This window comes from Hemitrygon akajei, chromosome 10, assembly GCF_048418815.1.
Source record: "Hemitrygon akajei chromosome 10, sHemAka1.3, whole genome shotgun sequence".
In the NCBI taxonomy this organism is placed as follows: Eukaryota; Metazoa; Chordata; class Chondrichthyes; order Myliobatiformes; family Dasyatidae; genus Hemitrygon; species Hemitrygon akajei.
This window is the reverse complement of record NC_133133.1, coordinates 98,964,849-98,978,447: the sequence shown is the minus strand read 5'-3', so window position 1 is coordinate 98,978,447 and position 13,599 is coordinate 98,964,849. Positions and strand designations below refer to the sequence as shown.

General features: G+C 41.4%; 1 protein-coding gene across 8 annotated transcripts in view; it reads left to right on the top strand.

Annotated features, from left to right (window-relative positions):
• Positions 1 to 13,599, top strand: part of brwd3 (bromodomain and WD repeat domain containing 3) — a 340,825-nt gene that overhangs the window by 115,171 nt on the left and 212,055 nt on the right. For 7 of the 8 annotated variants that reach the window (XM_073058689.1, XM_073058692.1, XM_073058690.1 and 4 more), the window contains exons 22-24: positions 3,495 to 3,574; positions 7,099 to 7,270; positions 13,110 to 13,226. In XM_073058689.1, coding sequence (XP_072914790.1) covers positions 3,495 to 3,574; positions 7,099 to 7,270; positions 13,110 to 13,226 — 369 coding nt within the window. The remainder of the gene's footprint in view (positions 1 to 3,494; positions 3,575 to 7,098; positions 7,271 to 13,109; positions 13,227 to 13,599) is intronic. The other variant, XM_073058687.1, reaches the window with a different exon arrangement.

The following is a 13,599-nucleotide window of genomic DNA, read 5'->3' as shown; positions in this document are numbered from 1 at the left end:
TGCTCTAACCGTGTTAGTAAATTTCCTGTAATTTCATGTAACTTGGTAAGCAGCCTAATGTGTGCCACCTTGTCAAAGGCCTTCTGAAAATCTAAATATACAACATCCACTGCATCTCCTTTATCTATCCTACTTGTAATCTCCTCAAAAGAATTTCAACAGCTTTGTCAGGCAAGGTTATCCCTTAAGGAAACCATGCTGACTTTGTCCTATCTTGTCGTGTGTCACCACGTACTCCATGACCTCAACCTTAACAATTGACTCCTAATTTCCTTTTTGCTGCCTTTCTTAAAGAGTGACATGAAATTTGCAATTTTCCAGTCCTCTGGCAGCATGCCAAAGTCCAACGATTTTTGAAAGATCATTACTAATGCCTCTACAATCTCTACCGCTACCACATTCAGAACCCTTGGGTGCAGTTCACTAGTCTGAGTGACTTAGGCACCTTCAGGTGTTTCAGCTTTTTGAGCAACCTTCTCCCTTGGAATAGTAACTGCACTCATTTCCCTCACACTTGTCAACATCTTGCACACTGCTAGTGTCTTCCACAGTGAGGACTAGTGCAAAATACTCATTCTGTTCATCTGCCATCTCCTTGGCCTTCATTATTATTTTTCTGGCCTCATTTTCTAGTGTTCCACTTTTGCTTTTACATTAGCCTTGACTTCCCTTGTCAGCCACAGTTGTATTTTTTGCAGTTTGAATATTTCTTTGTTTTTGGAATACATCTATCCTACATCTTCCTCATTTTTCTGAGATACTCAAGCCATTTCTGCTCTGCTGTCATTCCTGGTGTCATCTCCTTCCAATTTACTTTGGCCAACTCCTCTCTCATACCACTGTAATTTTCTTTACTTCACTGAAATTCTGCTACGTCAGACTCTACTTTCTCCCTGTTAGATTTCAGGTTGAACTCGCGATCACTGACTCCTAAGGGTTCCTTTACCATAAGCTCCCTGATCACCTCTGATTTGTTGCATAGCACTCAATCCAGAATAGCGGATCCCCTAGTAGGCTCAACAACACGCTGCTCTAAAAAGCCATCTCATAAGCATTCAACATATTCACTCTCTTGTGATCCATTATCAACCTGATTTTCCCAGTCTCCCACATCCACGTTAAAATCTCCCATGACTAATATAACATTGCCCTTTTGATGCCTTTTCTATTTCTCTAGTAATCTGTAGTCCACATCCTAGCGACTGTAGTGAGGCCTCTATATAGCTGCCATCAGGGTCCTTTTACCCTTGTAGTTTCTTAACTCAGCCCACATGGATCTAACATCTTCTGATCCTATGTCACATCTTTCTACTGATTTGATGCAATTTTTTACTAGCAGAGCCACGCCATCCCCTCTGCCTACCTTCCTACCCCTCCGATACAATGGTTAACCTTGGAACATTTAGCTCGCAACTACAACCATCCTTCATCCATGATTCATTGTTGGTCACATCATGCCCGACAATCTGTAAAAGTGCAACAAGATCATCCACCTTATTTCTTATACTCTGTACATTGATATCTAACAATTTGAATACTGTATTTGTTACTAATGCACTGATAACTCACCCTGCAAGCTGCAGTTTTGTCCTACTATCTACCTGTTCTTCCTGATAGTCTGACTGCACACTATTGTTTTTTTACTATCTGTCCTATCCTGAGTGCTGACACTCTGGTTCCCATCCCTCTGCTAATTAGTTCAACAATTTAAGAATTTTAAGCAGGCTGAGCATCTCTGCTTTACAGATTTTTTATTAGTCATTTGGGCTTTTCTTGGCCTCTGGAAGCTGAAGGGAAATGAAGACAGTTTGTGCAGAGCAGATTTTGGTTCAGCAGGGTCTGGATGCATTCAGGATTCCTCAGCAAACATTGAATTGTATCCATAACGCAATCCAGGGCCACCCTCATGACTGAAGCCAAGTATGACAATGAAGTTGATTTCCAGTGTGAAGCTATCAAGCATAAGCGTGTGGTAATTGAATGGCACTCTGGAGTTTCGATCTATAAACAACTACCCAACTTCCACCACCTTCCCACTAATCCTTTCCCACTTCCAATGCTTCCTTATCTCACAATTATTCTGATCATTTGCCCTAGCTGTACAACACAGAAATGAGTCCTTTCGCCCATATCCATGCTGACCTTTAACATTCTCCACACATTCTTTATTCCTTCATTAGGGCAATATCTTTCTAGTGAAGTTCCTGTCTTAAGGATTGTATCAGGTTTCACCACCTCTTGTGGCACAGTGTTCTTACTATTATACAGTCTGTATCCTAAGATTCTTTATAAAAGTCCTTGCTTGTGTAACCCTCAGGTTCTGTCGGCTGCGTAATTCTAGGGAAGACAATCTCTGGCCTCACCAAACGTGTGAAATTGAGGTGCAAAACCTTCCATTTGTATGGATGCTGCATGATTTGTTACCCTGTTAAAAATTAGTACCATGAAATAACAGACAGTACACCATATACAATTGAATAATTTAGCTATATAATTCTAATTTGACTAAAGGGTTTGTAAAGAAAAACAAAAAGAAAAGAACCCATTTTAATGAAACAGTCTAATGTGCACGTTGGAGCTTACGGTTTCCCTTTCGCCGATCCTCCATCAATTTCCCTGGGATTTGTCGATTCCCGGCCCCACTCCAAGTTTTCTCCTTTCTGGTGTCTACGACCTCTCGTTCTGGCATCTTCTCTTTCCATCTCCCATCGAACAAAGGACGCAGATCACCTTGGTGTCAGGCACACAGCATGAAAACACACTCCCCTCATTGGACAGTTCACATTTCAAAGCACCCATTAACTCTAACCATACAGAAAGACCATTACATTAGCAGTGCTTCTACAGAAAGACCATTATATTATCTGTGAAACCTTTCCTAGGATGTTACATTTAAAAGCTCCTTGCTCTTGTTTCTGATACCCCGACCATGGAAAAAAGATTCCTACTCTCTTATTCTACTCATGCCTCTCATAATCTTATGCACATCTGCCAGGTCATCCTTTAGTTTCTGTAGCTCCAGGGGAGAAAACCCAGCCTATCCAATTCCTCATCATAACTAAAGTCCTCCAATCCTGTCAATATCCTAATGAACCTTGTGTTCTCCAGCACATTCACATCCTTCTTGTTGTACGACAACAAAGAATTCACAGTGCTCCAAGTGTGGACTGACTAGTATTTTGTAAAGTTGAAACACAACATTACTACTCTTGCATTCTATGCCCTGGTCAATGAAGACAAGCTTCTTCACCACGCTATCAACCTGTGTTGTCACTTACAGAAAACTATAGATTGTGGCCCTTTAGCCAATTAACATTTAAAAATTTGTTCCAAAGTTGTTTTCATTACCACATGATTAACCTTACAACTTGAAAGCTGTTCATCTTGAGAATTCTCAATTCCCATCACTTAAGTTCTACAGAAGAGTGATGTAGCGTCTGATGAGATGGCAGGTTGCAAATTCTTTTTTTAATACTACACTTCTGGTATCAAAGCAGGAAATGGAGACGGTAGATGGAAGTGATGGAACATCTGAAGAGGCTGAAGAAGAGTGGCAGAGTGAAAGCAGTTCCAGGTAGGCAACTTCAGCACAATTCTCACCCATTTGTAGCACTCCCAATCTTCAGAAATACTCAACCCTGTCTGGGAATTTGGCAAATACTAGCCCTCTAGTACTTAATTCAAGTGACTAATTCTTCCCTGGGTTATGTCATGAATATTGGTAGCAAGGCAAGTCATTTATATATTAGCTTTATTTGTCACATGTATGTTGAACATACAGTGAGGTACAAGATGGCACTGTGGTGAACATTGGTGACACTCTGCAGCCAGTGGGAAATTAGAAACATGGAAACATAGAAAACTTACAGCACAATACAGGCCCTTTGGCCCACAAAGTTGTGCCGAAAATGTCCCTACCTTAGAAATTACTAGGCTTACCTATAGCCCTCTATTTTACTAAGCTCCATGTACCTATCTAAAAGCCTCTTAAAAGACCCTATCGTATCTGCCTCCACCACTATTGCCGGCAGCCCATTCCATGCAGTTGCCTCTCTCTGAGTAAAAAAACTTAGCCCTGGCATCTCCTCTGTACCTACTGCCCAGCACCTTAAACCTGTGTCCTCTTGTGGCAACAATTTCAGCCCTGGGGAAAAAGGCCTCTGACTATCCACGCAATCAATACCCCTCATCATCTTGTACACCTCCATCAGGTCACCTGTCATCCTTCTTAGCTCCAAGGAGAAAAAGCCGAGTTCACTCAACCTATTCTCATAAGGTATGCTCCTGAATCCAGGCAACATCCTTGTAAATCTCTTCTGCACCCTTTCTATGGCTTCCACATCCTTCCTGTAGTGAGGTGACCAGAACTGAGCACAGTACTCCAAGTGGGGTCTGGGTCCCAGTCATTGTACCAGTTTTCCTCTTAAATATACTCCTTTTGAAATGCCTCTGCTGCAATCTGCATCATGTAAATTTCCTCTTAACAAATGATTATAAAACTACATCAATGATCTTCAGATCTCACGGTGAATGGTTAAATGTGGAGCAGTTAGTGCAGCGTCTTTAAGGGTCAACGCCGTGGCCATGGCCGAAAACGCGGCAGGAAAGGTGGGTTGCCTTCAAGAGAGTGAATCCAAGGAAAGCCATCAACTGGCTGGTATATCCACAGATAACTTCAACCTCTCGCTCCAGTAATTTGTGCTACCCACCTGCTTTAGGCAGGTTTTAATCGTACCGGTGCCCAAGTAGAGCGTGGTGACCTGTTGAAATGACTGTCAGACAGTGGCACTTACATCCACAGTGATGAAATGTTTTGAGAGACTGGTGTTGAAGCATACTGCATCAGCTCCTGTCCGAATGGCAAATTGGATCTGCTCCAAATTGCCTACCGAAGCAACAGATGCTATTCCATCGCTCTTCATACAACTTCTGAACTCTGGACAGCAACCATGCATACATCAGGCTGTTGATTATCGATTACAGCTCAGCATTTAACACCATCATACCCTCAGAACAAATCAATAAACTCCAAGACCTGGGCCTCAGTACCCCCTTGTGCAATTGCATCCTGGATTTTGTCACTTGTAGACCCCAGTCAGTTCAGACTGGCAAAAACATTTCCTCTACAGTCTCCGCAGGAATGTGTACATAGCTCTACTTGTTTTATGCCTTTTACTGTGTAGCTAAGCACAGCGCCAATACCATTTACAAGCTTGCTGATGACACCACCTTTGTGGGCTGTATGAAAAGGTGTGATGAATCAGCATACAAGAGGGAGATTGAAAACTTGGCTGAGTAAATCTTGGCTTAACTCAATGTTAATAAGACCAAGGAACTGATTGTAGATTTCAGGAGAGGGAAACCAGAGGCCCATGAGCCAGTCCTCATCGGAGGATCAGAGGTGGAGTTGGTCAGTAACTTTAATTTCCTGGGTGTCACTATCTCAGAGGATCTGTCCTGGACCCATCATTTAAATATTATTGCAAAGAAAGTATGGTAGCACCCCTATTTCCCCAGGAATCTGCAGAGGTTCGGCATGTCATCGAAACCTTGGCAAACTTCTATAGATGTGTGGTGGAAAGTGTGCTGACTGGCTGTATTACGGCCTGGTATGGGAACACCAATGCCATTGAGTGGAAAATCCTACCAAAGTAGTGGATTCGGCTTAGTACATCAGGGGTTAAAAACCCTCCCAACCTGGAGGGTTGCTGTAGGAAAGCAGCATCCATCATCAAAGATCTTCACCACCCAGACCACGCTTTTTTCTCGCTGCTGCCTTAAAGTTGAAGGTATAGAAGCCTCAGGACTCGCACCACCAGGTTCAAGAACAGTTATTACCCCTGAATCATCAGGCTCTTGAACAAAAGGGGATAGGTATATACATTTAAGGGCTTTGTTATATTGTTATTTCATGCTTGTTATTTATTGCTGTTTATTTGTATCTGTATTTGAGCAATTTGTTTACAGTTAAATATTCCTGGTGTTTACAGTTTATAGTTACTGTTCTATAAATTTGCTGAGTATGCCTGCAGAAAAAGAATCTCAGGGTTATACGTGGTGACACGTATGTACTCTGATAACAAATTTTGTTTTTAACTTTTTGAATTTTGAAATACATCATCTTGCATCAAATCAAATCTGCGAGGATTGTGCTGGGTTTGCTCGCAAGTATCGCCATGCTTCCAGTGCCAACAAAGCCTGCCCACGACTCCCTAACATTCATCATACATCTTTAGAGCATGGGAGGAAACCAGAGCACCTGATGAAAATCCATTTAATGCTTATTCTGGATTCCCTGATCCTAGTGTAAGCTGACCTGATGTAAGCAGTGGGTTGAGAGTTCAGTAAAATGTTGTGGAGGGGAGAAAAGTGGTTCCAAGAATTTGACCTTGAAACTATAAAAGGTATGTTTCACACTCAAAGAAGTTTCTGCGTGTTATTGTTCTTGGCTGTTTTTGCTTTGAAGTTGGTGTGTAAAGGCACAAGTTTGTGAGGTGCTGTGGAAGAAGCCTGGTCAGATGCTGCACTGCATTTTGTCATTGACATGCACTCCAGCCCTGGTGGTGAATGAAATGTTAATCATGAAGCAGTTTAATTTGTGTTGGATTGTGGTTTACTGTCCAGACAAGTGGAGATTATTAATTGTACTGGTATCTGCTGTAAAAGCTTAGGGGAGTTGGGAGCTAAATCTGTCTGGGGTGATTATTAGATGACCACTGGTGAAGAAGGGTGTTGTAGTTCAGGTCAGTCTAATTTATTTCCAGTGCTCAAAGCATATTTCATGAATTCACTTGGAATTGTCTACATTGCCATTCTTGCTGTTGTCCCAGACTTGATGTTTGAAATAAGACTACAGTTAACTGTCGTGGGTAATGGTGATATCTCTGTGGATAATGCAAAAATATGAATAATGCAAGAAAGCCAAGTGGCTTACACCTATATCCATTGTGGACCTTTATAAGTCTGAGCAGGTGTACAGCTGTCAAAACTTTTAAAGCCTAGCCATCCACGTGAGTAGTGTTACGTCCAGAAGTTGGAGTAGGAATTTTGAGTCGGACTGGGAATCTTATTTTGGTTTTCTTAACATTCACAATCTAGTGATTCCTCAAGCGAGTATTCAGATTGGACAGCAGACGCAGGCATTAACTTGCAGCCACCCAAGCGACAGATGAGGCAAATAGTAAGGCACAACAGTAGCAGCTCTGAAAATGAAAAAATGGATGAAAGATTGCCTGCAAAACGTAAGAAATCCAAACAGTCCAAACAAAAGGTAACTTTTCTGACAATTTCTACCTGGCTTACTCTGAAGAATTTTTGTATTGATGTTGTATTATGGATATAAAGTATAATCTAGAGTACAGCAGATAACTCCTTTAAGTCAGCATATATTTATAATTTAATTAACCCACTTGGAAATTAGATTGAAATCTAATTGTTTAAACAGCAAGTTCCATATTCAGCTTTTACGACTGAATAGTGTGTTTTCAGTTGGACTGACAGAATCATAAATGAATGTCTTTAAGATATAGTAAATTGTACATCAATAATGATAAATTGCTTGAAGTGATATTTTTAACTAGACAGCTCAGTGGATCAATTGTAAGTAAATCAAGTTTATTGCAAGGTTAATTCTTTCTATATATCCTGCCCATTGATCAGGATCACAATGAACAAGATCTTTAAATGGAAATGTGTATTCTGTTGTGCAGTGAATTAGTGTGAATATTTGAAAAACTGTCAGTTATTTTAATGTATTGTCCATAAGATGCACAAATTTTAAATGCCAAAAAAGTCATGTCCTTTGTCCAATTAGAATAGACCTAGTATTCAGGATCAAAATAGCAATTTTAACAAGATTGTTTTGAGCTAAATCATTGTTTAAGCAAATGATGCAGTAATCTTATTGTGAAGAGCATTTGGTTAATATACTAAACATGAGCAATCATCCAGCACAAATTCAGAAAATTACCTCTTTTTATAGCTTCTGAAGAATTTATGTTGAGATAATAATAACGTTTTTCCCTGTTGATACAAAGTCTTCAGCACGTGTTAAAAAATTCTGTAAAGTGAACATGCTGTCAAAAATAATGAAAAGTTTGTAAATATCAAAAAACTTACTATAAAGTGTAAAAAAATATAAACAGTATTTGTTGCATTTAGAAACATAGAAAACACACAGCACAATACAGGCTCTTTGGCCCACAAAGCTGTGCCAAACATGTCCCTACCTTAGAACTAGGGTTTACCCATAGCCCTCTTTTTTTAAGTTCCATGTACCCATCCAGGAGTCTCTTAAAAGACCCTATCATTTCCGCCGCCACCACTGTGGCTGGCAGCCCATTCCACGCACTCGCCACTCTACGTAAAAAAAAAACTTACCCCTGACCTCTCCTCCGTACCTTCTTCTTGACTGGATTTACAACTTTGTGCCTTTGATGCCTTTGTGCATCAGGGATCTTGTACCCTACCATCCTTTCCATGTCTCATTGGAATGTACCTACTCAGAACCCCACGCAAATATAACCTGAACATTTGTCACATTTCTTCGGTACGTTTCCCTAAAAACATCTATTTCTAATTTATGCTTCCAAGTTCCTGCCTGATAGCCTCATAGTTCCCCTTACTCCAATTAAACGTTTCCCTAACTTGTGTGTTCTTGTCGCTCTCCAATGCTATGGTAAAGGAGATAGTATTGTGATCACCATCTCCAAAATGCTATCTCACTGAGAGACCAAACACCTGACCAGGTTCATTTCCCAATATCAGATCAAGTACAGCCTCTTCTCTTGTAGGCTTATCTACATATTGTGTTAAGAAACCTTCCTGAACACATCTAACAAACTCCACCCCATCTAAATCCCTCACTCTAGGAAGCTGCCAATCAATATTTGGGAAATAAAAATTTCCCACCACAGCAACCCTGTTATTATTACAGTTGGCCCTCCTTATCCGCAGATTCCGCATGTACGGATTCAACCAACCGCGGATCGGGAAAACCCGCAAGTTCTCTCTCCAGCACTCATTGTTTGAGCATGTACAGACTATCTTTTCTTGTCATTATTCCCTAAACAATACAGTATAATAACTGTTTACATTGTATTAGGTATTATAAGTAATCTAGAAATGACTTAAAAGTACAGGCAGTCCCCGGGTTATGAATGAGTTCCATTCCTGAGTCTGTCTTTAAGTCAGATTTGAAGTCGGAACAGGTACATCCGGTATTATTTAGCGTCAGTTAGTCAAATGTTTTTCTTAGTATATAGTACATATTTTACCTTTCTGTGCATATAAAACACTTAAGAAACATATGTATTTCAATAATTAAACCACTGTGTTGCTTAGTAATAATCGTAGCTTTCATCGGGGCAGGACCTTTCAAATGCTCCATTAAAATTGTTCCGATGGTTGACCAATTGTAGCCTAATGCTTTTCCAATGACCGATGGTGTTTCACCTCTTTCCAATCGCTTTATTACTTCCACCTTATTTTCAATCGTGATCGTGATTATTTTCGTGAACAGAAACACCGCGGATTCAGAGCTATGTTGGGTCCTAATGCCCACTCTCTGAACATGTTAAATAAAGTCCAGGGTTCCGCTGGGTCCTAAAGACCACAGCACTGATTCAGGTTAAATAAGGGACTTGAGCATACGCGATTTTTGGTATCCGTGGGGGTCTCGGAACCAATCCCCCGTGGATAAGGAGGGCTGACTGTACTTCTTTCTGTCTCTCTATCTGCTTCTTGATGTACTTGTTACTATTGGGTGGTCTATAAAAAAAAACACCCAGTAGAGTTATTGACCCCTTCCTATTCCTAACTTTCACTCACAGAGACTCCGTAGACAACCCCTTTATGACTCACTCCTTTTCTGCAGCCATGATGCTATCTCTGATCAACAGTGCCACGTCCCCATCTCTTTTGCCTCCCTCCCTATCCTTTCTGAAACATCTAAAGCCTGGCACTTGAAGTAGCCATTCCTGCCCCTGCACCATCCAAGTCTCTAATGGCCACAACATCATAGCTCCAAGTGCTGATCCACGCTCTAAGCTCATCTGCTTTATTCATGATACTCCTTGTATTAAAATAGACACATCTCAGACCATCGGACTGAGAGCTTCCCTTCTCTTATCACCTGCCTGTCCTCCCTTTCGCACTGTCTCCAAACTTTCTCTATTTGTGAGCCAACCTCCCTTTCCTCTGTCAGCTCGGTTCCCGCCTTCCAGCATTTCTAGTTTAAACTCTTCCTAATAGCCTTAGCAAACCTTCCCGCCAGGATATTGGTACCCCTCAGATTCAAGTGCAACCGGACCTTTTTGTACACTTGCCCCAGAAGAAGTCCCATTGATCCAGAAATCTGAATCCCTGTCCCCTTCTCCAATCCCTCAGCCACACATTTGTCCTCCACCTCATTCTATTCCTATACTCACTGTCACGTGGCACAGGCAGTAATCTGGAGATTACTACCTTTGAGGTCCTGCTTCTCAACTTCTTTCCTTACTCCCTGTAGTCTTTTTTCAGGACCTCCTCCCTTTTCCTACCAATGTCGTTGGTACCAATATGTACCACGATCTCTGGCTGTTCTTCTTCCCACTGCAAGATATCGTGGACGCGATCAGAAACATCCTGGACCCTGGCACTTGGGAGGCAAACTACCATCTGCGTTCTTCCCTGCGTCCACAGAATCACCTGTCTGACTCCTTATCTATAGAGTCCCCTATCACTACTGCCATTCGCTTCCTTTCCCTACCCTTCTGAGCCACAGGCCCAGACTCTGTGCCAGAGGCGCAACCACTGTTGTTTTCCTCAGGTAGGCCGTCCCCCCCCAACAGTACTCAAGCAGGAATGCTTATTGTTAAGGGGGACAGCCACTGGGGTACTCTCCTGACTGTAACCCGCTTCTCTGTCTCCTGTGGTCCCGGGGTGACCACCTGCCTATAGCTCCTCTCTATCTATCACTACCTCACTCTCCCTGACCGGATGAAGGTCATCGAACTGCAGCTCTAATTCCCTAACGAGGTCTCTAAGGAGCTGCAGCTCGACGCACCTAGTGCAGATGTGGTCGTCCGAGAGGCCATGAGTCTCTAGGACCTCCCACATCTGACACCAAGCACAGAAAACCGCCTCACACCCATACTCTCTGTCTTTATTTTAAACAGATAACCTACCTGGCCTCGACCCTTTATCGCTGAAACCCCATTGAGCCAAAGCCTTCGTACTCTGTCTCCCTCTACTCCGTCACCTGCTCTGTAAATCTGTCTTCCTTTTAAGCACTTCCCACTGTTCTCACTGGCTGACCACGTACTTGCGCAGTTGTGCCCCTTTCAAACTGCTAAAGAAATAACTGCATCAATTCTCTTAAGGTAATCTGTTGTGCAATTTCATAACACAGTTGGCTGGTAGGTTGTGCCAAATATCTTGTAGAACTTGTCACAGTTCTTCTGTAGACTTGGGCTGTCTTGCTTGCTTCTGTCTCTCCAGCCTTTGTTGTGATCAGGGCTCTATGGAGGCCAGAACTGCTGTTGCAGAGCTCCTTGTTCTTCTTTATGACCCTGGCCATGTGGTTGGGGTCATTGTCCCGCTGCATATTGAAGTTAAGACCGATCAGACACCTCCCTGATGGTATTGTGTGATAGATGAGAATTTGCTTATACTTCTTAGCATTGAGGATTCCATTAATTATGACTAGATCACCAACTCCATTTGCAGATATGCAGCCCCAAAGTGCAGAGAACCTTTGCCATGCTTCACTGTTGGCTGCAGACACTCATTCATGTAGTGCTCTTCAGCTATTCTATGGACAAGCTGACTCTTCTTTGAGTAAAAAAATTTGAATTTTGACCTGTCAGTCCAGAGCACTTACTGCCATTGTTCAGCATCCCATTTCTTCTGTTTTTGTACGAAGGAGAGTCTCTTCATTTTGTTTCCGCTTCAGAGGAATAGCAACTCTTCCATGTGAACAGCTTCTGACAAGACTTCTCCAGACTATAGAGGGGTGTATCTGGTTTCAAGTGGTTTTTATGAGTTCAGAGCTGATAGAAGTGCTGGACATCTTCTGATTTAGAAGGGATGTCAATTTGATGAATCTCTTGTCTGCTGCACCCAGTTTCTGTGGCTGACCACTGCATTTCTGGCCTTCAACCTTGCCCACTTCTTTGTGCTTCTTCAGAAGAGCTTGGACAGTACATCTTGAATTTCCTGTCTGCTGCAAAATTTCTGTTTGGAAGAGACTTTGATGATGCATGATGACCACCTTGTGTTTTGCCAGGATTTGAAAGTTAAACTGTCACATCTGCCACACCCTCACCTTTTAGTTTTGTTGACCTTCACCCAATTTGATACCTTCTACACCCGTTTCTGTGTCAGTTGATCAGTTTAGTTCAGTGATCCCCAACCACCGGTTTAGTTCATTCAGCTCATTATGTCATTGATCAATAGCACCTGTTTGTTATCTTTGTTTAATCATGCACTTGGCTAGTACCTACAAAGTAATCATTTTTATTTGAAAAATGGCCTATTACTTCAATGTTACTTTCTTTAATGAAATACAAAAAAATCTCAAAATTTTAATTGTTTGGAAAATGAATGTGCAGAAACTTAAAATTTGCTCTTTTCTACTGACACACTGATGCAGATGATAAAAAATAAACATCTGAAACAAAATGAATATGAAAAAATCTAGAGTGCCTAAGACTTGTACAGTGCTATATTTCCCAACATCAAGTGATATTTTACGATAGAACATAAAAATACTTAGCACAACAAAAGGAGACTTTAATTTATTTGTGTTTATATGTCTTTTGTGCTCTCCTTTATTTAAAGCTGTGTCCATTATTTGGCTTGAAGTTTTCTTTACCACTTCTTATATCTGCTAGCAAGGATAAAGCTGCTCGTCTAAAATGTTATCAGTATTTTGTATTGATTAAGCAGATTTACATTAAGATGTGTGCTTTTAAATAGTAAGTATATTTTCCCTGTAATGAATTGATAAATAAACCTTTAGTTTCTGTTTTCATTTTATGCATAGAATGGATTACTTCATATCCAATCCTATTTCACATTCATATCTTGCATAATAGAGGGAAACTTTCACACACTTTGTCCTTTTCTAGAGACCCAGTGAACTTCTTGCATTGGCAGGTGTGCCCGAAGAAGAATGGATTCCTCCAGCTTGGATCAGAGATACAGTTCCACGCCGGTCACCATTTGTACCACAAATGGGCGATGAGGTGAATGATTCTGTCCTTTTCAAACAGAATACTACAGCACAGTACGAGCCCTTCAGTCCAATGCTGTGCCCAACCTATTTAAAAGTATTCCATGGTCGTAGAAAACATAGAAAACCTACAGCACAATACAGGCCTTTTGGCCCACAATGCTGTGCTGAACATGCACGTAACTTAGAAATTACCTAAGATTACCCGTAGCCCTCTATTTTTCTGATCTATCAGATGTATCTATCCACGAGTCTCTTAAAAAACCCTATCGTATCTGCCTCCATCGCTGTCGCTGGCAGCTCATTCCATGCACTCACCACTCTCTGCATAAAAAAAAAATGTCATTTGCCCTTGACATCTCCTCTGTACCTATTTCCAAGCACCT